Source organism: Lasioglossum baleicum, chromosome 15, assembly GCF_051020765.1.
Source record: "Lasioglossum baleicum chromosome 15, iyLasBale1, whole genome shotgun sequence".
Lineage (NCBI taxonomy): Eukaryota > Metazoa > Arthropoda > Insecta > Hymenoptera > Halictidae > Lasioglossum > Lasioglossum baleicum.
In genome coordinates, this window is record NC_134943.1 from 8,124,317 (window position 1) to 8,151,971 (window position 27,655).

Below are 27,655 nucleotides of genomic sequence, written 5' to 3' on the forward strand. Positions count from 1 at the left end.
ATGAGAATGAGATTGTGTGTAGTAGTGTGTCTCCATGCAGCCCATGCTAAGGTACACATGTATATGTATACCGTACAATGCCGTACATACCTTAGCGCGGGCTACATGGACACCAATGGACACGCTGCTACACTTAGCCATATATCTAACAACACTGATCGGAACACTGCGCGCAGGCTCTAATCGCGCGGGAAAGAAAATATTTCCATTTTACACTTGTTAGGCCTGAATTCAATTGCATAACAATGTAAATCATTCTAGAAGACTGTTGAATTAGTTATGCGTGCGAATATTAGTTTGTTTCGGCGTTGCGAAGTTTTGGCGCGAAAAGATCACTCAGCTGGTTGGTCAACGTCAATTTGGCGCGAACAGGAGCAAACTGATACCGGGAGAGGGTATCTCCGGTACCGCTTTTTGGACATTCAAGCAACTGACTTGGAAGAGATCATTCTTTCATAAAGAAGACTCTTTACTACATAGTATAAAAGTATCATCATTTCAAGCAATCTTTGTTTCACCATGCCGCTTCAAGTCTCAACAAAGGAAAATATCCAGGATGTTTCACTCAGAGATAAGGTAAGTTCAGCTTTATATTATTTTATGTTATTTACATATCGTTTACCAGTTTATCGGCAAAATGCCCCACCCTGATAGCTACACACCTGGAGAGACAAATCGTTAATTACATTTAATTATATAAATTTATTGAAACGTTAAAGAGGCCATGCGTTCTAGAAAAAGAAAAATTTTCTCTGCTATTTTCGTGATTACTTTGAGTAAAAAATATTTCATTCTAAACACGGAAGACGAATCAACTTGTTGTTAATTGAATTTTTAGTAGCTTTTCATTTTTTCTTACGTAGACAAATTTAGAATCCTCGATTTTTTCAATAAAATGGAAATGTGATAGTATCTTCATTATTATACAAAGTAATTGTCGTTATTTTATATTGTTCATAATTGTTTGCTGTGCTCATGACTGTAAGAATAAATGTATATACTGAAATACGTGCTTGTTGTATCACATGTGCTTGCTGTATCACACGTGATCGAAATTTTGATCTTCATAATTATTAATCAAATTATTGTGTACCGTTATGGTGACAAGCAATTATATTTATGATTTAGGTGAACATAAAAAGGTTTTTGGCTGAATAAACTTTATGTGATATGGTATGTACTGTACAAGGTTAAGTTCAACAAAAATAGATGTGCATAACACTGATATTTCATTTCTATGTCTCTGTGAAATAAAAGGAGAATTAATATTTTTTAAGTGCAACATGCTGTTAATTCACATGCTCGAAGATTAGACTTAATCACTTATGACATCATCATGTATTTACAGGATCTTGATAATGGTTTGATGACATTGCATGCAATTGTGCAAGTAGCAAGCAATTTTGTTTTTATCATTTCTTTTCTTGTCTATAATGCTGTTAAGCAATTTAATTGTTGCCTCTGTAAGAAGCGGGTTGAATCGGAGCTTGATAAAATATTATTTTCCTGCTCTTACGAACCTATATAAACATGTTGAGTGCTATAAGTGAAACAGGAAAAGTGTTAGCATTTTCAACTAGCAATTTTAATTCACTTTTGTTTTCAACTATGTGCAATTTTAAGCCTTTGCACTCGGAGCTAGTTTAACTCGAAAAATTAAACTCTTCCTAGCTAGAATATTTCCTTAAATTTTATGGATATGAAACTGGTATAATATCTAGTACAATACCTAAATGTTTAGTAATTGATTAGATACAGACATATTTAATAATGTAAACAATATTTTGAATAATAGTACAGCAACATAGTGGCCCCTCAGTTAATTTATTTCTTTTTTTTTCTAGACATCCCCTAAGAAGTTACGTATTTCGCCCACAATCTCTCAGGAAAATGGAGCAAAAAATGGGGTAAATAGTACACTATATTACCGGCAAATCAGCTATATCTGCTATCAATAATATTTGTTTATTTTTGTCAGGTGATTAAGACAAAAGCAGTCAGGAAAATCCAACTTAACAATAGTGAGTTCAACAAAGACCTGGAACCGCTGCTTAAAGAAAATCCTAATAGATTCGTTGTCTTCCCCATCCAGTGGCCTGACATTTGGGATAAGTACAAGAAAGCGGAAGCTTCTTTCTGGACTGTGGAGGAAGTGGATCTCGCTAACGTATAAAATGAATATATTTTGAAAATTCTAAACAAATGTTTTAAGTATCTTCACTGAATGGATTCGCGCTCTTTGTAGGATTTGGCCCACTGGAACCGTTTAAATCCTAGCGAGAAGCATTTCATATCTCACGTATTAGCGTTCTTCGCTGCCTCTGATGGAATTGTCAACGAGAATCTTGTAGAGAGGTTCAGCCAAGAGGTGCAAGTTACGGAGGCACGTTGCTTTTATGGTTTTCAGGTTGCTATGGAAAATGTACACTCAGAAATGTATTCTTTGTTGATCGATACATATATTGCGGACGCTAAAGAAAGGTAAATTTCGTGTAATTATGTTCATTCGGAAATCCTTTACGATTCACGTGATTTCTTTTGTAGAGACTTTTTATTTAACGCAATCGAAAATCTGCCGTGCGTTGCTAAGAAAGCTAACTGGGCATTGAATTGGATAAACAACGAATCTGCCACTTTCCCCGAACGAGTGGTCGCTTTTGCTGCGGTGGAAGGCATATTTTTCAGCGGTAGTTTCGCCGCTATCTTTTGGTTGAAGAAAAGAGGTCTCATGCCTGGCCTTACGTTTAGCAACGAACTCATTTCTAGAGATGAGGTTGGTTTAATTAAGAAATTTCTTGCACACACAGAATATTCCACTCGAAAACATCCGTACAAATTTATTCTATTTTTCAGGGCTTGCATTGCGACTTCGCATGCCTAATGTTTAAACACGTGGTACAGAAACCGTCGAAGGATCGGGTCACATCCATTATCAAAGATGCTGTCACGATTGAACAAGAATTCTTAACAGACGCGCTGCCCGTTGAAATGATAGGCATGAACTGCGAGCTCATGCGTCAGTACATCGAGTTCGTTGCGGACAGACTGCTTCTTGAGCTGGGTTGTCAAAAGGTGCGTAAACATGTTGGTAATTATTAGTAATGTTGAAAGTCCAGCTGGGCTCGTTCAAAAGGTACATTGGTATTTGATAGTACACTGTACACCATGATTATCAATGTATCATTGTTTTATTATTTAATATGCAGGTTTATATGTCCGAAAATCCATTTGACTTTATGGAACATATTTCCTTGGAGGGTAAAACGAATTTCTTTGAGAAGAAAGTTGGAGAATATCAGAAATTCGGAGTGACGCAGGACAAATTCGAAACTGATTTCACATTGAACGCTCATTTTTAGTTTAGTAGAGAAAAAAATATAATAGAGAAGACATTTTGTGTTGTAAAACAAACACGACAGGGTATATACCCAATATTGCATTTATATATTTAGTGGAGACACTTCATTTATGCGTGTATATTTGTGTGGACTAAGGCACCAGCTATTCTATCTTAAAAATTATTAGCGAAAAATTATTTATGATTTGATATTTTTTACATCTTGACGATGAAATTTATAATTGATTAACGTTTGGATGTATTTTTCACGTAAAGTCACGCCTAGCTAATTATATGTACATATATATATATATTAATTTTGACACCATCTCGCGTAATGTTACTGGTTAGATAAAGAAACATCGAATGTAATTAGTATACGAGTAATCGACTGATGTGGACTTGGAATGAATGGAAATTCAAAACTTCGTAACACGAATATAGGTGTAAATTGAATCTTGTATAAAAAGTCACGAGAAAATCTGTATGAAAAATTAATGATTTATAATCGGAACTTTGTATACTCAGTATTCGCATAGTTAAGGCTTTTGTATGTACATAATTTAATAAAAATTAACAATAGGCGACAATCTGATGGATCAAAAGTGAATACAAGTTTTCCTGATACTGGAGCAATTTTTATATTGAAACTGTACATATAACAAAAATTCGAATTACAAAAATATATATAATATTCATTTACGTACACTATAAAAGCTGGACATAAACATTATGTAATTGTTTTCATTATGTAATATATTAAACATATTCCTTCCAAGCTAGAATAAATCCATTCTACCTATATGATTTTTTTTATTCTATAGATATGAAATTGTTATAGTACCTCATACAGTACTTAAATGTTTAGTATGTAAACAATAATATTTTAATAATTCTACAGTAATTTTTAGTGGTGCCTCTCTCTCTCTCGGAGTCGCCTATTTTGCTGAATTCAATACACATTTGTCTTACAATAGTTCCAATGCGCAGTTTTTTTTTTAAACAAATGTTAAGCAGTATGAGCTTTGAAACCTTCGTTTAAACGATTGATATAATTTTTTCGGCACTCCATACTATCAGCTGGTCTATTGTATGGTAACCAGACGGGTTCTCCCAGAAAGTAGCGCTTTGCTTTTATGTAATTCTGTAAAACGAAACAATTACACAGAGAAAATTGTTTGACTCACTACAGAAATAAAATACTTACGTTAACGTCCAAAGTGAATCTATGGTATATACCACTGGGAATAATAATTAAATCTCCAGCTACAACTTCGATACGTATCCATTCATCATCTTTGTCTCTTACATCAAAATATCCCGATCCATCTAAAACCAATCTTATTTCTTCATCGGTATGAAGATGTTCAGCAAAGAAGTTCTTCAACTAAAAATTTAAACGGTACATTAATAATTTTATTGTATTATTATACCGCGCGGTTTACACGAATCTCTTACTTTTTCCTCATAATTTGGTAAACACTCTTTCGAACACGTAATCTCATCTTCGTACGTGTAACAACGTCTCTCTCTCAACTCTGTCAGTGTGTTGTCATTTTGGTAGTTCTCGTGATTCACCTACGATAATATTTTGCTATAAATAGATCATTTTTTTAGTACTGGAATCAGACACAACTAAATGGATAGAACACATCGGGAAGCATTTCTAAATAATTCGTTTTGAAACCTGTTTGCTATAGCTACTGTACATATAGAGATATAATATGATCAAGCATGAAAAGTATCAGTTTTAAATTACTTATAATTTAAATTTTGCTATACTGGAAACAGACACATCGTTCAACTGCGCATTTTGCATTTGAAATTTGAAACGCGTATAACTGCGGACAGAACACATCGGGAAGCATTTCTAAATAATTCGTTTTAAAACTTGTTTGCGATAGCTACTGTATTTAGAAGTGTAATGATCAAGCATAAAACGTATCAGTTATCTATGAAATGATCAACAACTGTTACATGAAAATAGTTACGAAATATTTGTCAGATATTGAACTTTAACCTAACCTTGAAATATTCAACACCTGTCTTTTCGAACAGGTGATCAAGGGAGACGAATTCTGGTGGTACTTTATGGTGTTCTAGCCGTTGATCGGCGTCCCTCTTGTCCATGTACCACGCACGAACCATTTTCACTTTATGAAGAGATTATTAATCGGATCGCACACGTTATTTTTCTGTTATTGGCCAGTTACGTAACCTCTATGATAAAGTTATGACGCAGTACCGGCATCGGCATATATTTGTCTGCGGACCGTAGAGGCACATGATAAATCAAAATTGCCGACATCTATGGTAACGATATTTTTTTCTAATTCGTTTTTAAGGAGGGGGACTCGTTTCCAGGATTGCAAAGATGTGGTTTCTTAGTATTCAAAAGCGCCAGATAGAAAAAACAATACAGGCCGCAGTCGCCCTCAAAAGTCCTACTTTTACGTTTACTTAATTTGCATTATTTCGAAGAATAAAGCTGCGGCAGCTATAGTAGGATTTTAAAAGTAGGACTTTCAAAACTATCCCGGAAACCTATGTTTTTAGGGCTACTGAAAACCCCATCTTTACATTACCGAGAAATGAGAAGATGCATCTCGCACCCTTGCAATCCTGAAAACGGGTCTACCCTGGTCTACCCCCTTAACTACCATATATTTTATATAATGTACTCACTCATTTCTATAATTTGTAGCATTCTGGTTAGACAGAAACACTGACACATGCTATGCACTATTTCAAAGAATCGTACAAATTTGATCGTAGTTGAATAATTGTAGCGACAATGGAAGAACTGAATGCATTTTATAAAAAGGTTCAAACATACCTGATGAAGAAGAATCAAGAATGCGATGGTCTACAGTTTCTGACTGTACGGGCAACGTACGAAAGTATCGGTCACATCGACGAAGTGTGCGAAACAATGTTGAACTTATTCGAGTCTTACGGCATACCCACAAAAGAAAAGAGTCTGGTCAGCAACGAGAAATGTGCTCTATCTTACTTGTATTTATTACTAAATGCTAAATTTAAGAACCAAGAGCGTTTGGGAGAAGACATTGTCAGAGGCCATCTAGTTGATATGTGCCCGCCGATATCTCCGTATTTATTTATACAAATATTGTGGAAGCTAGAATACGAGGAAGTTTTAATACAGTCCTTTTATTATATGCCCTTCGATCTGTTCACAGAAGTACTGGCCATAGTGACAAAGTGTATAGAAAAATTACCTTTTCCGAAATCAATGAACTTTATACATGATATAATATCAATTGCGTACACCAAACTTCTTAGACTGAACGAAGTCGGTGTACAGTCTCAAAATCTCGAAGAAAGTATAGAAAATTATGAAAATAATCTTCAAGAGTTCCTACTACTGTTAACAAATCCAGAGATTGTATCTCTGGCAACATCGTCGAGTTTAAAAAAAAGCGAGCGTTGCGGTGTTATGCTGAAAAAATTGATTTCTACAGTACATAATTGTTTAGAGCATAAGATTCAAACGATTTCTACGTCTGGAGATTTAAGAAAATTATACAACATAACGTTTGGAAATGATACGTACGAAAAATGCGAAGAGAGTCGCTTGAAAATCGCAATAGCAACGTTAAACGGAAATTTGATAGAATTGTTGTTCACTAAAATTAAAGAAATCGATTGTTATGTCTATTTGGACTGGGCGGAGATAGACGACGAAGACAATAGTATGATCTCGTTACAACGTTCTATTGGAATTGGATGTTACTATTTTCTAGAATTTATAAAGAACAACGAGGAGCTGTCGCAGAATAGTCAACTCGTACAATGTTTGCAGGTTTTCGCCTCGAAACCAGATCTCGATAAGTCAAGTTTCGTTTTAAGTTTGCAAGAACTTTGCTGTGCCATATCTGAAGGTAAAAAGGAGCTTATGAAAGAATTGTTATGTCGATACAAAGAATGGGACAGATCGATACTTGATTTCGTTTTTACGAACAGATCTTTACTAGGGAAGAAAGAATGCTTTAATCTGTTACAATATTTAACTTTCGTTCTCGAACAGTCGACAGACGAAGAATTCAAGAATCTCAGTTATACTTTAGTCATGAGAATATTGTCGCTTCAGGTGATACCAGATATTTACGAAATCGTAATGATGTATCTAACAAAGCACGATGGCAAAAACTACTTAGAATCTCCGCACACGGAGGAAGCATTTAACGATTTCATTGCACAAAATTCCAATATGCAGACATCGACCAATTTGAGAATTGTTTTGATATTCCTATTGAAAAATCCTAGATTAATATTGACTATAATTTTAAAGATAACTATTGGCCACCAAGACTACGGTGGCACAATGATTCCTGCTAACGACACGCTTCTTCTATCTCCGTTTATGAGGATTAGAGGGGACAATAATGAAATACTTTTAACTAGTATCCTAAGAACTATTTGCGTAGGGGATGCACAATGGGATGGAAGAAAATTCATGAAGTTTATAGCGGTTCTATTGGAGCAATCTGTAATCGACGAGGATAATTTGATGAACAATGTCTTCATACCATACTTGGAGGAAGACACTGTCAATCTAACAAACTTAAATTATGTTCTCTACAGTATTCGTAAATTGCGAGCTCAATGTACCAAAAACACAAACTTCAAGAATCTGATTATGGCTCTTGCTAAGAAAATGTCTTTCCTAAGAAATGATAAGCGTAACTCGAAATACGCGAGCAACGAAACTTTTAATCAAATAACTAAAATATTAACGTATTTCTTGGCGACTAAGAGCGACGTGATTCCTGATTCTATGAGGAGGGAGATATTCGAAGAGGTTCAAGCTGTGATCGAACCAATAGACAAGTTACATTTTACGCCTCTTTGGTTCCTAATGCGAAGGGATCCGAGCCCAATTGCTATAATAGAAGATTACGAAAGACGTTGTTTCAATGTGATAAACAGATTGAAAGAAGATCCTACGACTCCGGAGAAGCTGCGGGACTATTTGTCGAACTTGAGTTTGTTAAGGGAAGACTTTTTGCGGTACTTGATTACTCGGTCGACCGAAGAAGAATGTCGCAGGCTAAGCATAGAAGTTATCAAAATATACTGTTACGGTTTTGGATGGAACACCGACTTGGAAGGATACGATCACTTCTCTCGCTTGATGATAGAAGCCTGCTGTTTGGCTCTAGAGTATCCGATCATTGGTGGAGTCGATCTATTTCTATCTTTATTCAAGTCCTTTACAGATTTCGCGAAAAAGCTTCTGAGCGAACGTCCGGAAAATCTAAGAAAACTATACGAATCGTTGACGAAAAAGCTTCGTCAACTCGAAAGAATCATATGCAAGACTGATTACGCGGAGTTGTATAACAGTTGTTTTACAAACTCGAACAGAGACACGCAGGATGATTATAATAATTTCATGGAGCTGGTGAACAATTGTAGCCGGTTTTGTGATCAGTGTCTCAATTTTGAGCAGAATTATAATGATATGTATAATGAACTTTCTATGAAATGTCATAATCCAAAAATTTCTAGTTTCTATGTAAATCATGAAATCATTTCTGCCTGTATGAAAGTACCTGCAACAGAAGCGTACGAGTGCATCAAACGAATGAATGAATTATTTGTTTCTAGTTAAACTGTCTATACGCTTTAAGAAACACATTATGTTACTATAATAAATTATGATTTTTTTTATAAAAGTCTTTTTTTATGGACTATTGCAACTGTGTTTATTCGTAAACGTATATATACGTGTCCGTTTTTGTAATGATTTCTTATGTTGGTGGATCAACATTAAATCGAATTCTGGTTTTCATTTTATTTTTTGTTTACGAGGATTAATTGATACCACATATGTTGTTCAGTTTTATTCTATATTATATTTGTGCGATATTGCCAAAATGCCAGTACAATGGTTAGTAATAAAAAAAAGTGAAAAAATTGCGTACAAAGAAAAAATGTGCACCAGTTTTCCAGACAAGGTAAAATCATTTGGGTAGCTATCGCTGAACAAGCTCAATGTTTCCATGGAAAAATTGATATCGCAGATACAAAGCGGAAAAGTTCGGTTGCGTATCCACCTATCATCTCTGAAATCCAATCGTAGTCTCTCAATGTCGGTAACAAAATTAAGAACGATGTACCGTACAAACATTTGATTTCATTCATTAAATTAAAAATAAAAAGAACCACTTTTCAAGGTATTATAATCATTTAGAACAGAATTTATTATTGAACGATAGGGTAATACAATTGTAAAAACGTTCCTTTTTTCAAGCTTTTTGGCTGGCACTTTTCTTTTTCCATGTCATTGAGTTACAAGAATTCTGTAGTGACTAGATTCTTATGCTGGTAATCGTAGCTAAATGCGCCAATACAATTATGCGACGTAAAAACAAATGCACTATAAAGAAAAAGAAGAAACATTGCCACGCGTTGTTGTTGAGTGTTCTATCTTCCGCGCAAAGAAAATGCGTTTTTGTGATTGCTTATTCGTTTATTTTCACTCGCATTAAATAGAGAAATATACAAATAATATACATTCTGGTATACCTTTTTCTACTTCTTCTCCATTCTTTTCTTTTTTATTCTGTCTCGTTACTACATGTAAAAAATAACGCGCGTTGCCTTCGTGTATTTCCCTTTTCGACGCAAGTCAGAATAAACGAACACACGAGAGAGAGATTATAAAATTACCAGCGAATAAAAATTTCTCTTATTTTCGCAGATGGTGTCGTTTGTAAGTGTCTCGAGTATCCGTTCTCTGTCTACCCAAGTGATCATGCGAACGATAAGTCAACGAAAAAAAACAGAAAAAAAAGTAATTAAAGAAAACGCTTAAAAACTCAGAAAACGTACCGCGTCCCGCGAATATTTAAACACAAACCATGGTTTTTTCTTTCTTAACGGAAATGCACATTTTTTTTTACTGTTAGCCATTCTCATTGTTGTCTTTTCTCGGATGTCAGATAACCATTTATCGGTATATTCCTTCTCGTTATTATTATTATTAATATTATATATATATATAATTCGACGCTATAATATTTACAGATTCTTCACATTGTAAAAAATATAACGTATTTCGTACTCAATATCGATACGCAGGTAGTACTGAAAGGCCGATATACATCTAAATCGTGGTGTTTTTTCGAATTAATGTGACCCAGTTGCGTAACAAATCTGTATGTATACATATATATATATATATATATATTGTATATATATATATATTTTATTTATTTATTCATTTATTTATATCTAATTATAAAATCGTATGCGAATCGTTCTTCTTTTTTCTAGGTGGTGAATTCTTGTGCTTTCTTTTCCTAAAATTATCGTTTTCCAAAATTTATTCTCTCTTTCTACCCTTCGCTTTCTCTCATCTCTCTCTCTCTCCCCCCTCTCTTTTTCTCTGTCTTTTGAAAAATCGGAAGGATTTGCTGGCCAAAAACGAGTAAGTAAAAGAAAAAAGAAAACGAACCTGGTCCTTGACACTGATATGCTGACTCTGACATAGCTCGACTTTTCACGTGTCGGATAGCCTTCCGAGTAATTGGACAAATTTCATTTCGTCTCGTACAAAAGTCTCAGAAAAACGCGTACCCTTTAGAAAAATATTCTTAAACACGATCTCGTGTCCGGTTTAAACACGCTTGTGTCTTCTCTGTGTGTATGTATGTGCGATTCACGTATCGATACGCGGACACGCGCGCATGTGTGTATTGCGTGTACAGAAGCGATACAAATATAGAAACCTCTTTTTTTATTTCTTATTCATTTCCGTGGAGGGCTAGCTACTCGGAAGGCTATCCCCAGTCAGTTAATAAGCCCTTTTTCCTCTTCTCTCTCTCTCATTTTTTAAGTCCTTTTGCCAATCCATGGTTTTCGCGAAGCACAAAAAACCCAGGAGGGCGGAAAAAACGTAACGATAATAGAGCGAGAGGCGATTACACGTTTCACAAAGAGGCCCTTTGATTCGCCGTTGAATGGCTTTTACACGCGACGGTTTATTATCGTCGGTCGTTTTTAATAGAAAAACTGCGGTTACATCTACGGGATCACAGCGAGACTATGAATTTTTTCCGAGTGATAAAATAGAGGATACGAATAATTATCTGTTGTCCCCCTACACCCTTCCCCCTCTCCCCAGTCCCACCCCACCCCCTCCCTCTACCTATCCACTTATCCTCCTGGCCTGTTTTCCATTTTTCTTTTTTTTTTCTTCAGTTGAGTACAGAGTAACGAAATTGGATGGCCGATTCGTTACGTGTCGGTATACATACGCATCGCCAATCTTAAACCGACGAGTGGCATATATTAGCACCCTTTGTCGGTCGAATACGCGTGGCTGTCTCCTATTTTCTAGTTTCTATCGTTCCACGAACCGATAATAATTAATAGATTGCGGATTTTTCGATTTTCCGAAGCGATTACAAGAAATAGACAAGTCGAATAGAAATTCTCGAATTCTCCTGAAGTTTCTGCTTGTTTTAGGTATAAGTACATGAAGTCCGCAATCTAGTAATTAACGTTCGGACGGTGTTACAATCAAATCTGTTTCAAGTCGATTCTCACCTGGCTTTGGATATTTTTTGTTCTCGTAATAAATTAGTAGTAGTTTTGTGCGCTGCGTGGAATTATCTTTTGAAGTCCTCTCTCTCTCTCTCTCTCTCTCACTGTGTGTGTGTGGGGCTGCAGAGCCGCGCGTACTCGACATGAGACGACCGTTACGAAAAGTGCACCGACAATTGGAAAAGAAACGAATTAACGTATATCCGATAGCTCTTCCCGCGCGGAACGTGTATCGTCGGACTCTCCTCTAACTACCCATGATAGAAATACTGTACATCAGTTCGTTTGAAGCTTTTTCAGTTCGACTTCGGGGTCCTCCGATACTGCGGTTTGCCGGGAAGCGGTATCGTTTTAATTCAACATCGCAATGCGATCCGAAAGACGGGTAAAATCTATAGACGAACGAGTATGTAGATATTATACAAACTATAAATACACATTTTTTTTGTTTTTGTATCATCTCTCTTCAGAAGTCTGTATTAACCCTCGCTGAATATATATGTATATGTACGTGTAGTATGTGTATATGTATGTAAAGCCATCTACACACAGAAGGCGGCTATTTATCAATTTATCATTCGACGACCATAGGAATTGCCGCTTTTGACGGAACTACCGTTCGAGACAAGAGAAATTTATTAAAAATTAATTGTTTCGACGGTTAAAAATGTTCATGCAAGTGAAAAAAAATGCTACGGGCCAAGGTGGACCCAGGCACAGTCATCCGTATATATTAATTGGCGAGGGTTAACGTGCTTCGGTCAGACTCGATTTAAAAAGAAAAAAAAGATAGTCGAGCGAACAACCCTTATATTTTGCTTAACGGTACGTCGTGCGACGATCACACACACACACATACACACGGAGAAATTAATGAGTTCTTGATGGTGGCGTGTTAAATAATAACGTATCAGGCTAATGTAATGACTGTTATGGTATTATAAATATGATTTTTCGGCTGTTTTTTCTTTTTTTCCTTTTTTGATCACACGAGAAAAATTACACACGACCTACTGCTACTTATAAGGGAGTCCCATTGCTTCTTTTTCTTTTTTTCACATCCATCGGTTTATGTTCGCGCTAAACTCAACGGTGATCGGCGTCGCTAAGAAGATTCGAGGAGATTCAACTGAAATTCTTTTTGTGTTCAGAATAAAGCAATGGATATATCGGATATTCTTACGAGAACCACATAACGTGTCTTGCAGTTGAAGGGATCAATGTACCAGCAAGCCTTTGCGTAAAAACAGGTGTTCGCAGCCTTGCTTTCTCTTGCTGGCTTGAAAAATTCACTAAAAAACTTATCGGAATTGTACAAAGTCTTTGTATTATTTTTTTTGTTACTATCATACAGACTTTACCATATAAATCCTATAATTACGTTTACGATTGACATTATGTACTAATATTTTTTACTGTTAGATTACCACGATTCTCCTTTCTGTCGATGTTCGCTCCTCTTTAGTTTACATCCAATACATTTGCCCTCGAATAAAGCACCAGATACCACACTTCCAATTCCCATTCCAATCAATCCGGCCGAAAATAATATATCCGGTGTATAAAGGAATTGTATTAAAATCAGAACACAATCATCCGGGTATAAAATTCGAGTCGTGGAGACAATTTTTAGAGACTCTATGCTTTTTTCCCTTAATAAAAACATGTATTTTCTTTTGTTACTAATAAGAACTGTACACACTCGTTACCGGAAACATTAACAACACACCGTTTCAAAACTCTTTTATACGAAATATTCTTTACCGCAGCCTCTGACGTTTGAGCATAGATAATATATCTTTAATGAATATCATTGCACGACGCGTACACAAGACCGTTTGCCTTCTCTAGTAGAGCTTCCGACTATACATTGTAATAAGAACGTTTACTCGGTCGTTAGAATTGTTTCCGCTACGTCGAACGGCTAACCACCACAGTGATTCCTTCAAATATCTGCAAAGTAGTATGCTGGATGCTGCGTTAATTGGCATCTAGCCTGCGAGAGAGCCGGCACAGGTCCTTTTCGTATGGATCAGAAGAAACACACGGTGTACGCTTTTGTTGAAATTGAGCAGAAAGCTAGAATTGTATCGAGTTTGGTTTCGCTGTTGACAAGCCTAACAACTGTCGCAGGGCAGTCCTCGATGCCCATTCGAGAGTCCATTCCTAATCCCTTCCTGTCGAGTATTGGTCCTTTGCTGACGGAGTTACCTCGTTCGTTGCCCACTTATCGTCTATCATAATATATTACAATAATATTACATATAATACTATCCATGTATATTAAAATATTTAACAGCGAGCCCTGTGGCAGACTGCGTGATCTTCCGATAGAAAAAGAACCAAGAGACGGCGTTAGTCTTTGACGTAGTCGAATTCACAAGGATCCAAAGGTAACACGTTAGTCTTACAGATTGGCGAATTCACAGCACATGCCCAAAAAACTGTTGAGCCGAAATAGAAACAGCGAAATCGACTCCGGCGGACTGCGAGCGTATCCGTCGGCCGGCTACGAAGATTCTATTATATCCTTTACCTAACGTGGCTCGGCTAGCCCGGTGTCAGCCAGGATTTTGATTAATCATTAGAGGACACTGCAACAGCAGTAGCTCTTCTTCTCTTTCTCGGGGCTGAAGTTCATCTCGCGTACGATCTCGGCGAATACGTCGTTGACGTTCGTGCGGTTCTTCGCGGACGCTTCGACGAATGGGCAACCCCAGACTTGTGCCAGTGCAGTGCCCTCAGCCGTGTCCACTTCGCGCTGGTGTTCCAGGTCGAGTTTGTTCGCGACGAGTAACACCGGCACGCGTTCGGTACCTTTCACACGGGTGATCAATTCCTTCATGGCTTTGATGTCCTGGAAGGTTTGGTGATTCGTCAGACTGTACACGACCACGAAACCCTGACCGTTCTTTATGTAGAGGTCCCGCATGCTGGCGAACTGCTCGGTGCCGGCGGTGTCGAGGATCTCGAGCACGCACGGCGAGTTGTCCACTTCGATCTCCTTCCGGTAGAAATCCTCGATCGTTGGATCGTACTTCTCCATAAAGCATCCCGAGACGAATTGCACGGTGAGCGCGCTCTTGCCTACCCCGCCCGAACCGAGGACGACTACCTTGAACTCGCGCATCTCTTTGCCAGTTCGCCTCCGTCTCTTCCTCCTCCTCCTTCTCCTCCTCAACGTGTCCAGGACCGAGAGGAAGGCTGGCTGCTGCTCTCAGTGTTCTCTGCTCTCTGTTCTCTCCACCGTGTACTGATCGGACCGATTGCACACTGCCACACCGCCGATGCCGATTCTTCTTTCTCGAACCGTATAGCCGTGCGGTCGTAGAGCCAACCGTGGCTGCCCGCTACTAACTGCGTCCTCGTATGCTCGAAGCTAACGCGCTCCAACGAGAACAGCTCTTATTGCCGAACAAAGGCATCGATACGACCGTCTACGTACTAAAGCACACGACACCATACAATGTGTATATCATCCACACGTTACGTTTTCACTGCGGCGACGACCACGACGACGATATTAATCGAGACGCAACCGTTCCTCAAGCCCGAACAGGACATGACAGCACCGTAATTCGCACTCTCTGTCACACACCGCAGTCCCCTGGCGACGTTCGCGTTCGCAGTCGCAGTCGCCTGGCCTGCCTGCCTGCCTCTTTCTTCCTGTTCTGTCTTTCCTCTACCCCTCACTTCTTCCCTGGCTCTGACTCTGACGTGCGCGACGCCATCTTATCGCGCTTTGGATTTTCTTCGAACCTCTCCGACTGGCACTCGAACATCGAGCACTATGCCTCTTCTATCTCCTCCGCTTCCTCCTCGCTACTACCTACTGCTTCGTACGAGTACAGCCTGGTCAATTGTGTACGATATATCGGGCCCACGACACTTATCTCGACCGAGCCGAAATCGTGAACCTTAAGTCGCGTTTTCAACCTCGTCGCTTGGACCTCGAGTTTCCTTTCGATACGGAAACGCGATTGGCCGGTTACCGACCGGGACAGAGAACACGGACGAATAGCAGCGCTGCGACGAACACAGTCCGTTCTATCTCCATCTTTTTCTCTTTCTCTTTCTCTAGTTCTGCGTGCATATAAAACAGTGCCCGAGGAAAATAGTAAGAGAGGAATCACGGAAACTCCCTTTACCGGATGCAAGTGTCATTCTCTTATCTTCCAGACAGCATTATCCACGACCTCGACGCTCCCGAGCGTTCAGTGAGTTTTATTAATATTACCAAACGTTCCTTTCAGATCTACGAATCAATTTTACAGCTATTCTTCGCATTCGTGCGGCCGTGCTTGGACACATTTCCCGGTTATTTGCAACCGACGCTTTTATTAATAACGATGAGTCAATCGTTGCGGTCTTCTTCTTCTTCTTGTTATTATTTTTATTTATAATTATTAATAGCTATTCGTACAACTGTTACGTTGCCAGAGTAAATAGACATTTTTAGAGATCTGTACAAAATATTTGTAAACAGTTCACCACGTACTGAATAATGTTAGGAACACAGACGTTCTCGCGAGAGAGTTAATTGAGTCATCGAGCATTGCACAAAACTAACGCGGCTCGTCCGTGTGCGTGTTCGTGTCGATGATGTGCAGAAGCAGAAGATTGCTCATCACATGAGAACACAGCATAAATCGTCCCAAAAGAGATATGTACATATTGAGACATGCATTAGAGACACGCGTGCAATTGCGTGCAATAGGAAATTCGAGTTTCAACCATATACATACATATACTACTCGTTTTTTCCTCTGAGTGTTCCTCCTTTCTTTTCCGGTATAACGTACGAAAACGGAGAAAAGGAAAGAAGAAAGGATAAGACGATAAAGGTGACCGAGAGAGGATCGTATGTATAATATATGTATAAGTAACATATTCGATAGTTTTCTTTCGATGGGCGTAACCCCGGTTTTCCGTAAAACAGGAAGCGTACATCGTCACCGTATCTTGCGGTCTCTAACATTCCGATAATCCACGTCGTGTCCCTTCGGTGTCGATATGTCGCATAGAAATATGTGATTCCAGCTCTCGCTGACGACCTTGTGGTATGCGAACGCAGACACATGTGAGACACGATGACATCATCCGATGAAAGTGTACATAACTGAACAATGCATCACTTCGGCGTTATGTTTGGTGACGAATTGACGATAATTAGTCAGCGAGAGAGACAATTCTGAATGGACCATCGAACGAGCACGAAAATTCGTTGAAACAAATATACAGCTTCTTTAAACGAAAGCAAAATCATTTTAATGGAATTAATGGAATTCATTATCATCACGCGCGAAAAGCTTGATTTTATTTAGCAATTTTAGCTTAATAATACGTGCGTACATTGTTTTTTTTAGCGTAGTAGATGCGGTTGCAATTGTGTAGAGTTGCAGAGGGCAAACGAATCGATTTACACATTGCACTGTACTGAATCAGCTGTCACCGAGCACAATGCATCTGGCACTCGAGATGCACGTGCAATTATCGCTCCGCTTACCAATGATTTTCTATGTCGCTAATTAGGACGTCTTATTGATTAACGACTAATTCAGACTGATTATCCCGATTGCTTGACGGTTCGTTCACCGTGCAGAGAGTAATCAGTGCGTGGTCGACAGTACGAGGAAAAAAGAATAGCACGAACGAAAAGTTATCGAGGTTGTACACAATAAACGAGGAAACTGTCGATTAGGGTCCATGAAACCTAATTCAAGGCTGTTAAAAAGTAGTGCAACAGCCGTGGCGGAATCTAGTTTAAGGTGTCATTTTAGTCTTTTTCTTCTCCAACACCTGCGATTCTTGATTTCAATCGATCCATATACAATATGTTCGCGTAGACGTATCGATTTGTTTATATACTGTCTTAACATTTACCCGACTAATTGGTTACCGATTGTTAGAATATAATTTTTTTTAAATAAACACATGACATCACCGGGGGAATAATTCGTTGTATAATAATAGAAATAAACGATAAAAGATCAGGTTTTAATTACGGCGTCGACGAGAATACTGAAAAATCTAAAAGCGTGTGTTGCTTTGATATGTTTCGTAGACCAATTATCGATTTTTAATTATAATATGTTATATAGTTTCCATGATGCTCAAATTAGGTGGTTAATTTAGCGAAAAAATTTATCGATCATGGTCGTGCTCGCGGGAGACAAAGGATTGTTATCAATAAAAAAATGCAGAGTTATCGGCTATAGCTCTCGTGTCCTCACGTAAAGTTACAACGACCTTTACGAGGGGACAATGACCTGACTATACAATAACATTACACTGTCACGATTAGGAATTTCGTGTCATCGTGTGATCCTACTCGTAACTAATTACCACCGTGACTACTCCGTTCGTAACGATGGTGTCTGTACGCAGAACATTACCGACCGAGCGGTTATGTAAACATAACCTAAATATCAAAACAACGCACAGACAAGTGGAAAGAGTAACAGTTTAGAATAATCAACTGTCAAGTGTCATCAGGATACTCTTAACAATTCCTACTGCAAGTTCAATTTTCGTTTTCGATTGCCATTGTTTGATCGTAATCTAATACGCGCATCTCAAATAATCATGCATGGCAATTGCATCGTACAATGTCAAATATGTCCTCAGACCTTGTTAGTAACATTGGGAATCTGCCAATGGAGCCCAATCATCAGTCATTCATCAATCAGAGTCATTTCGATTCTACGTAGTTTGAAGAATGAAAAAATAATTGTGGTATAGGTTTTGCACTCCAAATTCACCCTTGCGCGAATCAAATTCAACCCATTACAAATCAATTTTATTTCAAATTAATTATTTATTTATTTAGATTCAATTATACATTTATTTAGACACTCGCGAACTGTGTCATTACATATGTACTTTCATTTTTAAAATTTATTAATCAGAAAATGGCTACAATGAATACATATGTATACATATATACATATATATCTACACACCGTTTTCATACATTACAAAGTTAATGAATTGGTAATTACTTTGAAATAAGTAAGATTTCATGTAAATAAAATGTTGAATTTCTTAACGATTAATTTACATTTGATTCGATTTCTTTTACAAAAACTTAAAAATACTTTATTTGTAGAAGGTTGAAATTGATTTTCACAAGGGTGAATTTGGAGTGCACACTTGTAAGTTACAAATTGTAACAATCCCTACCGTAAGTTGAATTTTTGTTTTCGACTGTCATTGTTTGCAAACAATCATGACAATTGCGTCGTACAATGTCAAATATATCCTCAGCCATTGACAATAACATTGGGAATGTGCCAATGGAGGGCAATTAGCAACTTCGATTCTGTGCTGTTTGAATAATGAAAAATAATTGTGTTATAATAAAGACGATACAGAGATAATATAAAATTAATGCTCTGTATTGGTATATTTGAATTGGGTTTTTTTCAAGTGAAATTTTTTTGAAATTCAAGTGAAATATGGCTTCCCCGTATGCGACGCAACCACCCCCGCCGCCATATTCGCCGATGCAACCGATTGCAACTGCACCGGCGCCTGGCGGGTTCGCGATGCCTCAACCCGGTATGCCGATGCAGCCACCCAGTATGTCGATGCAGCCACCTGGTATGCCGATGCAACCACCCGGTATGTTGAAGCAACAGCCTGATATGCCGATTTTATCACAAGGTAAAACATTGATGCAAAAGATTTCATTAACTTTTCAGTGTACCGGATCCACGAATTGAAATTCTACTGTTTTCATTTCCTTTAAATTATCTTGAATGTCATTCCTCGATGAATTCTTGCTTTACCGATAGTCTTATGCAATGTACGTTCGCTATGAGAATGTTATCTGAAGGACTATACTTATCGTTTCGAATCACTGTCTCGTAGTTACAGAGCACGCAATAAAAATCATGTTTACGTCGCGCTTATCGCCTCGTATCAGATTTCGTTTGGATCGTATTTTTAAACAATCGCATCCTTGCTGACTAGACACTGTTTGCGTCTTTAAAAAGAAAAAATAAAAGGTAACCACCTTGCGAGAGATATAAGGCTGACCTTGAATAATTTGACCTTGAAAATAGTATATCGTTATTCTTCAATGATTTTAGTTCTTCTCCTGTTTGAAGTATGTACCCATTTCTATTATAAATGCATAAAATTCTCAATCTGCCGATAACAATCTTCCGTGTTTGAAATGTCCCACATGGTTTCTTCCTCCTCTTATCACCAGGAAAATTGGTTATCTTTCGATTAATTTGCATTGTGCTTTGTATTAGGTGTACAAATTCATTCGTAGCCCTCACAATGAATCATTGTATTAGAACGAAATTCGTTACTGACTTTATCGGTTGTAAAATGAAGGTAATGGGAATTATTCTCAAGGTATCAACATATGTGGCTTGTTTGCGAGCGAAGTGATTTGTACACCTATTAATCGCAATTTAATTGAAAGATCAGAATTACAAACGAACAGCCCGTAATCGGATTACTTTAGAATTATAATTCCTGTAGAAACAGCTACCAGTAAGTGCTCGATTCGGTTGAAATGAGGGTTAGTAGGCTAAACGTTCCCGAATATTGGTGGATGTTCGGGGCAGTTACCTCGAGTCCGAGTTTATCAGTTGACTAGCATTATCGGGGTCCGCAGTGCAAGAGAAAAGAGGTCGTAAACGAGCCACGATACAGCCTCGGTGTTTGCCAAGTGACGATCAGTAAGTAGATAATAGTCGTCTTCGTTGATGGAAGCGTCACGTATGCGGGATAAGTGACATCCAGTTTCGTGTTCCCGTTGGCTCAGCTCGCCCTCTTATCGGCAGTAAATACACCCGCGCCATTCCGTGCGAACGGTGGGCCCCTTCAACCGAGGGCCCGCAGTCTTCTTTCTTTGGGGATTTTAGTGCAGAGAACAATTAACATTAACTGATCGGTTGATGCCTGGAATTTACCTTTCTCTGTGATCTTGATCCCACCGTAACCGTGCCATCGTGAACTCCTCGATCCATGGACCAACGAAAGCGATCGAATTTTTCTTCAACGCTGCGCGATCGTCAATATTATTTGGAACGTGGGAATCCCACCGGAAAAGCAGACAGACGAACTGGAGGGATGAGTTGACTCACCGGATGATAAACAGAACCGAATTGAACGAATCGACCCATTGCACAAGGAGATGAACGATTAGAGTGGCTATTCATATGTTCGAGGAGAAACAATTATATGTTTTTCATAACCGAGTGTACACCTCTCTCGTTGTAGCCTATCGGAGCTCCACGAGTTACGTCTCCAGATATACGAGTCTGCCTATACATATAACGGGCGAATAAGAAGACTCGTGGACAGGGTCAGAGTTGCTGGACGATTGTCTGGTAATGTTACGTTATTGTCCTGATAAATGAACCCTCCTATACGGAGGTAGAGTCTCTTCAGACTTTCTTCTATCGTTCAATTCTCTCTTGGATCGCTAGAAATCCTGTTTCACCGGGGAGAGACGTGTTGCGTGGACTATAAACGATGGAACTCTAGTTGAACATAAGCAGAAACTCTCCGATAGAACCGCGAATGCGATTAGTATAGTTCACTTTTAACCATTTGCACTCTAGAGGCCAACTGAACCGCCCACGTTAGCGTCGTCCAGCAACGTGTGGCCTAATTGCTCGCGGTGCAAAAGGTTAAATTTGCATATTGCATTTACACCTCGTTATCACATAATTTTTTACGTAATATTCTTCTGTTGTTTTGAGGCAGCCTGTGTCGGGGAAGGGGTCTGTGTTGTTTTAGAGATCGCGTTAATTTCGAGAAAACGTTGGCGGACAGAGATCGAGGGGACGAGGCCGGTTGCACGTTGAGGTGATTCATGGTTAATCAACGGTGTACGAAGATTAAATAATATCCCGGCCAATCTGCGAAACGACGCGACGCTGCCAGCCGGACGTGCGTCGGCGGATTCGCAATTCGCTGCTGTCGAAGGGCTGCAATCATGTTGCACGACACGGCAGACCTTCGTTTTTGCAAACGCACTGGCCATCGTGTGCTCGCCGCAATTAAAAATTACACTTCGATTGGGTCAACGATACTCGATTGAAGTGGTAATTTTGCGAGTCACACATCTAAATTCGTCCGAATAGATAAGATAATGTTTTTAGTCGTTTGTCTCGAATGTCGTCGGAGTTTATCTCGTGTACGAATAACTGTAATTGAACGAACAGCGAATTACTAATCGGAGGAAAGGTATTTATGTGCCGAAGATACCGTCTCTTTTATCGATATCAGGATTACGATTGTTTTGATCGGCTAGTTGAACAGGTAATCGAGTTCTCGTAGAAGAAAATAAATGATTTTCCCATCAATTGTCACGGCGTATGTACTGTACAAGCGTCACGCAAGAGAAAACACGAGGACAGTGTGGGTTGCTCTAAATATGTACTCCCTACTGAACAGTTGGAAAATCATCACCGCGCGGAGAAGTATTTATTGTTTTATTTATCTACGAAGATAACGACGTGAAGCGGAGCAGCCCGAGGAAGTAAATGTGTCCCAGGAAAAGTACATAAGTTTTATCGTTTCGCCGCGTCGGGGGAGCGCACGACAAAACAACTGTTTCTTAATTTAGTGCATTGAACGTTGTCGATACCAAAGGACACAGTCCCGGCGATTGTCATCAATTTCATAAAATATCACCGATTAATCACAGACGGTCCCTGTTAACGAATAGAATTTTTCGCTCGGCGTTGAGAACGCGCCCCGGTAATCTTGACCAATTAATAGTTAAATATATCATGAGAAATTTTCTGTGTGCAATCAGTTTGAAACCTCATTGTCGAGTATCACAGAGAGATCGCGCGTCGAAAATAATAAGAAGCCAAGAGTGAAATGATTTGTGCGCGATGGAGTCCGAATATTACGAGACTTCCTGGAAGGTAAAGGTGCAACAAGTACGGAGGCGACTCCGCACTCTGTTTCGGGACACGCTGGAGAGGTACCGCTCGAAACGGAAGAAGGGATACACGAGGTTCCTCACGGACGAGGAAAAGAGGTGCCACAATACGCTCCTTATACACGATGAAATTTCGTCGAGCGCGTTCGCTCGATCTTCTCAGATTGCAACAAAACCTTGATCATCTTTTATTGTTTTAAATTTTAAATAATAGTATGGCAATTTATACATACAGTCGCCATTGAGGTGCTAGGGGTTTAACATTTTGATTGTCTTTTTGATGAAAACTGCTCGACTAAAGTACGGGAATATAGTGGAGCGGCGAGCGGTGCGGTGATTTTTGTTTGTGTGTGCGCCGCTATTCTCTCCTCACCGCTCCACTATAAACAGTCACATTTAATTACATTGGTTTGATTCTGCTCGTTGCTTGTTGCTTGTTTGATATGTATGTACCCTTAGAAGACAATTTGTTTTGAGGAACGACTGTAAATTTGATTTCAGGTGGTTGGTTGCCACCGAGTACGAATTGTCCACCCGGCTTGGAGTACCTTATGGCCCTTGACCATCTTTTCGTCCACCAAAAAGTCGAGCTGATCGAAGGTTAGTTGCTTGTGCGTGTCGCTAACGTTATCGTCAATTTTCGTCTTCGTATCGTTCATTCGAATTGAGTGTAACGGGGTCGCAAATGGGTCGTTAGAGCACAGTAGCCGGCCGGCCATTAAACCTAGAGTGCACAATTTGAACTAGCTTAGCGAGTTCAAGAGCTTACCTATCGATCCAAAGATCTAGGCTCTGAAACGCCTAGTTGCTTCTACAAACGTAGACCATTTCGATCGCCAACATAGCCGCTCTACATTCCATAGGTCATTTCCATTTGGTTGAATCATTTCTCGAGAATAGTGCACTGTTTAAAAATAATATTGGGCGCGAAATTTTTACTTCATTTCGCTTCGGACCCTTAATTCTTCAAATAGAAAAATAACGGTGCGATAAAGGTATCTCGCTCTGTTTGAAACGCACTGTTGTGATTGAGAAGGTCTACATAATCATTCAGCACAAGTATCACACAGTGAAAGCAGGAGAAATTTTCGAAGCCGAGAAACGTAAAACGTTGACGTTGAACAGTATAGTTTTCAGAATGAAAATTGATCGAGCTTCTGCTTATGCGAAAAACAGCTTTCGTCGGGTTCGAGACGAAAAACAAGTACAGCGTGATGAACGTCAGGGGCGAGCCGGTGTACTACGTTGCCGAGGAATCCGGGATATGTGGACGATTATGTCTGGGCGCGTCTCGGAGCTGTGAATTTCAAGTGATCGACGGTACCAGAAGAGAAGTCCTTCGAATGTTTCGACCCTTCAGGTGCCACAGCTGCTGCTTTCCTTGCTGTTTGCAGGTATGTATATCATCTTTTTGCACCGTCTGAAGAAACGAAGCCGGTCCTTGACGGGAACCGATCGTGCCGGAAATGCTAACTACCGACCAATAAATTCGTACGTCGATGTTAACGCCTTAATTCCCTGCAATTTCTCACCGGCTTTTATCACGGTAACAAAAACTCTAGTGTTGCCCGTTGCAACAAGCATGCAGACATTTCCGATTTCAAGCTCCGATTCACTCGTACAAAACGACAGTTTACTGTTACTTCTAATTGCAGAAGATAAAGACCCTTATTTATTTCAAAGATTTCTCCGATGCTCGTTTTGAAACTGCGAATTTCTACCTACGTCATTTCGAGAAACGTGTGCGTCAGCTTTTCGTGAATCACTGCATCCTGCTCGATGCACGAATTTATCACTTTACCGGAATACAGTTGCAGGAAAGTCCATCAGCCACACCGAATTCTTATTATTTTTCTAGGAAGCATTGAAAGTTGAAGATATGTATACTTTTAAATGTTACAAAAATATATACAGTTGCTCTGTATCGGTACATCCACATAAAAAATAAGGTCATAGGAAGTTAGGACGTATTATGACATTTTTACCTATATCATTTTCTCCTATTTTCACTTTAAAAAGAGCAGTCGCTTGTCCCAGTTCTCAGAATCACCCTGTATATCAAAATTTGTTCAAGATATAACACTTGAAAAATCCAATTTTGGCCACGAGAAATAGGCTTTCAGTCCGCTGTGCATAGGTACGGTTGATCGGTTTACGAAGGACGCATGGGTCGCGTAATTGCCCTCCTTATTTATGGCGACCGACGAGTATTGCTCTTGCAAAACGCCTCCCGTTAGCGGCTTTGTCGAACATGCGGCGCGCATATGACGCGCGCGAACTTGGTTGCACACGTGCGCACCATCTGCGACGATCACCTTCAACGAAAATGTTTAGTCGTCCCATCGGGAAGCCCGGTCACGATCGCTTATTCTTTGAACAGCACCGGCTGGTCGCCGTCGCCGGCCACGATTCCTTGCGGCGGTATTGTTCGAAACACGTCCAGCCTAGAGAGTCGTCTGTTTGGACTTCGGACAGTCTGTGTTTTCGTGATATTAACCAGTGATTTGTTTGTTTAGGAGCTGGAGGTCTATTCCGGTGACACATTGTTGGGCTCGGTGACGCAAGATTGGACTTTATGGCGGCCATCGTTTTCGGTTCGCAACGCGTCCGGGGATACCGTATTGACCATCAAAGGGCCATGGCTTCGATGTTGCGTAGAAGTAGCGTTCAAGGTAATTTGCATGCAATTTGGAAAACTCGGTTTCCATGGAAGGGATACGGAATGGTAGTACACGGCGAGGGTCATCGGCGACCGGCCCTATGGAATTCGTGGGCACACTGGGTCGTTTATGTCTAGGCGAACATTTCACTTTTGTGTCCTTCCAAAGGGAAAGGACAGGAGACCCTTATGATTACGGGGGTAGACTCGCGTTTCCAGGATTGCAAGGGTGCGGGATGCGCCTTTTCATTTCTCATTAATGCAAATATGGGGGTTTTTTCCGTAGTCAAAACCGCTAGATAAAAGATCAATCTAGGCCGCAGTCGACCTCTAAAGTCCCATTTTTACGTTTACGAGGAGCAATTTGCATTATTCGACAGCATGTCGCAGCTTTATGAAAATAGCTATGTACATGCGCAGCCATATGTTTTCGAATAATGCAAATTCTGAAAGCAGCATAATAATGAAAGTGTCTAAGTGAAAATAAAAAAAGGGAGTTTACCAGTTATTTTACATCATATTATTTTAAACTAAATTAATTCAATGTAATTTTTACGATATTGTGAAAAATGAACCGTTCGATAGTGCTTGTTATTTCAACGTTATATGGAATTCATTTAGTGTTAATATAATTATGGTCACATTTATTTTTGCGTATTTCAATCTCATTGGGGAAAAATATCGTAGTAAAACGTACACCCGCAGTTATAGGCATTTACCCTAAGTATCCCAGAATTTTTTCAAATTTTTCAAAAGCCGAAAACAAAATTCGCGTAGCGGAAGCGTTGAACAACGAGGTTTGTGTGCAGGTGAAGTCTGCCGACGGCCACCATACGGTTGGAGTCATTCAAAAACAATGGAGCGGATTTGGTAGGGAATTCTTTACGGATGCCGACAATTTCGGCATCTCTTTCCCCCTAGATTTGGATGTGAAGATGAAAGCCGTTTTACTTGGTGCTTGCCTGCTAATTGTGAGCTTCCTTTTATCGTTTCGTCTTCGGTATAACGATTTGTTGATTGGATACTAATGAAGTTGTGTTTCAGGACTTCATGTACTTCGAAGGACAGAATAATAACAATCTGTAGAACTTTATACGCTGGACAATGCGGGATTATTGCGTTCTCCAATGCTGGACAGTTCAAGACACTCTATTATATTAATGATTAATGATCCCTACAAAACTTTTAACTACAGGGAGTCACGCTCGAACGTGTAATATATTTGAATCTGATGAGTTATTTTTGTAAATGTGTAAAAAGAATCGTTCGTCGAACGATTTCTTAAGGATCTGACGTGTAATCGTTGTCGATTATTATTCGGTATGTTTGCATTTAACTGTCAGAATATGATTTCAGTAGAGGATACGATATACACATGTACATTGCGCTGCCCGCCAACGTTTCAATTGCATACGCAACAATTGCTATTTATTCAGAAACGTGTTATTTCGTAATACTACGTTCAGAGACTGACAGGTTTCCGATGTCACAAACAAATCCGATTTATACAACAAATTTTGCTACGCATTGATACCAATGCAACTAGTTACTTTACACGCGAACTCTACAGCGATCGTATACATATTAGTTATTTTATATTGTATTTACAAATTGCAGAAACATTGTATGATATTTTTGTGATGTCTTATAAAGAATATTGAAAGAATTGAAGCTCCAGCTGGTTTCATTACCGTATCGGTAAGCCGTCGCAACGCATAATAGTGGGGGTTAATTAATATAAACCGTGTTTGCGACAGAACATTAACTTTATTTTCTCTTGTATATGCTGTTACATGAAATAAGTGCATCACAATTTATCTTAAATCCGGCCGGAGAAACTTAACGTGAGACACCCTTCAACACTTCCGTCGACAAAAGTAACAACCCTACCGTAAAACGTTTATTCTTACAACACCGACACTATACATATACATATAATCTCATTTTGTCAACAGATCCTGGTCGTGTAAGGTACAGCCTGTACAAAATATAAGTACATCCATATTTATAAAAGTACAACGTTCAGCCGCCATCGGAAGACGGTAGAAATAATGTTTCATTTAAAACGTCGGAGCAAGCAAGGCTTTCGATAGCGGTATTCCAATTTCGGTGAAATTAAACATGGAAATTCAGTTATCCGATCGATTTCGATCATATATTCGGCTCA

The 27,655-nt window shown here is 39.1% G+C and overlaps 5 protein-coding genes across 11 annotated transcripts; 3 read left to right on the forward strand and 2 right to left on the reverse strand.

Moving 5' to 3' along the window:
- The first annotated feature begins 191 nt into the window (after positions 1–191).
- Positions 192–3,359, forward strand: Rnrs (ribonucleoside-diphosphate reductase subunit M2). Of its 2 annotated transcripts, none has more exons than XM_076439337.1 (7): positions 192–576; positions 1,845–1,907; positions 1,979–2,167; positions 2,246–2,481; positions 2,545–2,773; positions 2,854–3,072; positions 3,207–3,359. In XM_076439337.1, exons 1-7 carry the CDS (start codon positions 520–522, stop codon positions 3,357–3,359), a joined length of 1,146 nt encoding a protein of 381 aa, XP_076295452.1. In that variant the 5' UTR covers positions 192–519. The 2 variants fall into 2 exon arrangements, with proteins under 2 accessions (XP_076295452.1, XP_076295453.1); XM_076439338.1 differs by lacking the exon at positions 192–576 and adding an exon at positions 706–1,173.
- Positions 3,360–3,364: 5 nt separating this feature from the next.
- Adi1 (acireductone dioxygenase 1) lies at positions 3,365–5,496 on the reverse strand. Its single transcript, XM_076439353.1, has 4 exons — positions 5,363–5,496; positions 4,796–4,915; positions 4,545–4,724; positions 3,365–4,481 (listed from the first exon to the last, which is right to left on the reverse strand). The coding sequence occupies exons 1-4, from the start codon at positions 5,483–5,485 to the stop codon at positions 4,347–4,349; spliced, it is 558 nt and encodes a 185-aa protein (XP_076295468.1). The 5' UTR covers positions 5,486–5,496; the 3' UTR covers positions 3,365–4,346.
- A 12-nt stretch (positions 5,497–5,508) lies between these two features.
- Positions 5,509–9,991, forward strand: LOC143216363 (uncharacterized). The gene is made up of 2 exons (XM_076439318.1): positions 5,509–5,650; positions 6,042–9,991. Exon 2 carries the CDS (start codon positions 6,132–6,134, stop codon positions 8,970–8,972), a length of 2,841 nt encoding a protein of 946 aa, XP_076295433.1. The 5' UTR covers positions 5,509–5,650; positions 6,042–6,131; the 3' UTR covers positions 8,973–9,991.
- Positions 9,992–12,750: 2,759 nt separating this feature from the next.
- Positions 12,751–16,445, reverse strand: Rap2l (Ras-associated protein 2-like). Its single transcript, XM_076439354.1, has one exon. It carries the CDS (start codon positions 15,039–15,041, stop codon positions 14,496–14,498), a length of 546 nt encoding a protein of 181 aa, XP_076295469.1. The 5' UTR covers positions 15,042–16,445; the 3' UTR covers positions 12,751–14,495.
- On the forward strand, positions 15,792–27,159 carry LOC143216375 (phospholipid scramblase 1). Of its 6 annotated transcripts, none has more exons than XM_076439344.1 (7): positions 15,792–16,128; positions 19,363–19,576; positions 23,331–23,429; positions 24,006–24,223; positions 25,346–25,501; positions 26,298–26,459; positions 26,533–27,159. In XM_076439344.1, exons 2-7 carry the CDS (start codon positions 19,369–19,371, stop codon positions 26,572–26,574), a joined length of 885 nt encoding a protein of 294 aa, XP_076295459.1. In that variant the 5' UTR covers positions 15,792–16,128; positions 19,363–19,368; the 3' UTR covers positions 26,575–27,159. The 6 variants fall into 6 exon arrangements, with proteins under 6 accessions (XP_076295459.1, XP_076295465.1, XP_076295461.1 ...); XM_076439350.1 differs by having other exon boundaries at positions 19,363–19,534; XM_076439346.1 differs by lacking the exon at positions 15,792–16,128 and adding an exon at positions 16,191–16,772.
- The last annotated feature ends 496 nt before the right edge of the window (positions 27,160–27,655 follow it).

Coding starts and splice junctions, on each gene's coding strand:
- Rnrs (XM_076439337.1), top strand. CDS start 520: ATGCCGCTTCAAGTCTCAACAAAGGAAAATATCCAGGATGTTTCACTC. Junction 1,908..1,978: donor AAAATGGAGCAAAAAATGGG/GTAAATAGTACA, acceptor TATTTTTGTCAG/GTGATTAAGACAAAAGCAGT. Junction 2,168..2,245: donor AGGAAGTGGATCTCGCTAAC/GTATAAAATGAA, acceptor CGCTCTTTGTAG/GATTTGGCCCACTGGAACCG.
- Adi1 (XM_076439353.1), bottom strand. CDS start 5,485: ATGGTTCGTGCGTGGTACATGGACAAGAGGGACGCCGATCAACGGCTA. Junction 4,916..5,362: donor CAGGTGTTGAATATTTCAAG/GTTAGGTTAAAG, acceptor ATATTATCGTAG/GTGAATCACGAGAACTACCA. Junction 4,482..4,544: donor GATTCACTTTGGACGTTAAC/GTAAGTATTTTA, acceptor TTCGTTTTACAG/AATTACATAAAAGCAAAGCG.
- LOC143216363 (XM_076439318.1), top strand. CDS start 6,132: ATGGAAGAACTGAATGCATTTTATAAAAAGGTTCAAACATACCTGATG.
- Rap2l (XM_076439354.1), bottom strand. CDS start 15,041: ATGCGCGAGTTCAAGGTAGTCGTCCTCGGTTCGGGCGGGGTAGGCAAG.
- LOC143216375 (XM_076439344.1), top strand. CDS start 19,369: ATGGCTTCCCCGTATGCGACGCAACCACCCCCGCCGCCATATTCGCCG. Junction 19,577..23,330: donor TATGCCGATTTTATCACAAG/GTAAAACATTGA, acceptor ATTTGATTTCAG/GTGGTTGGTTGCCACCGAGT. Junction 24,224..25,345: donor GCTTTCCTTGCTGTTTGCAG/GTATGTATATCA, acceptor TTGTTTGTTTAG/GAGCTGGAGGTCTATTCCGG.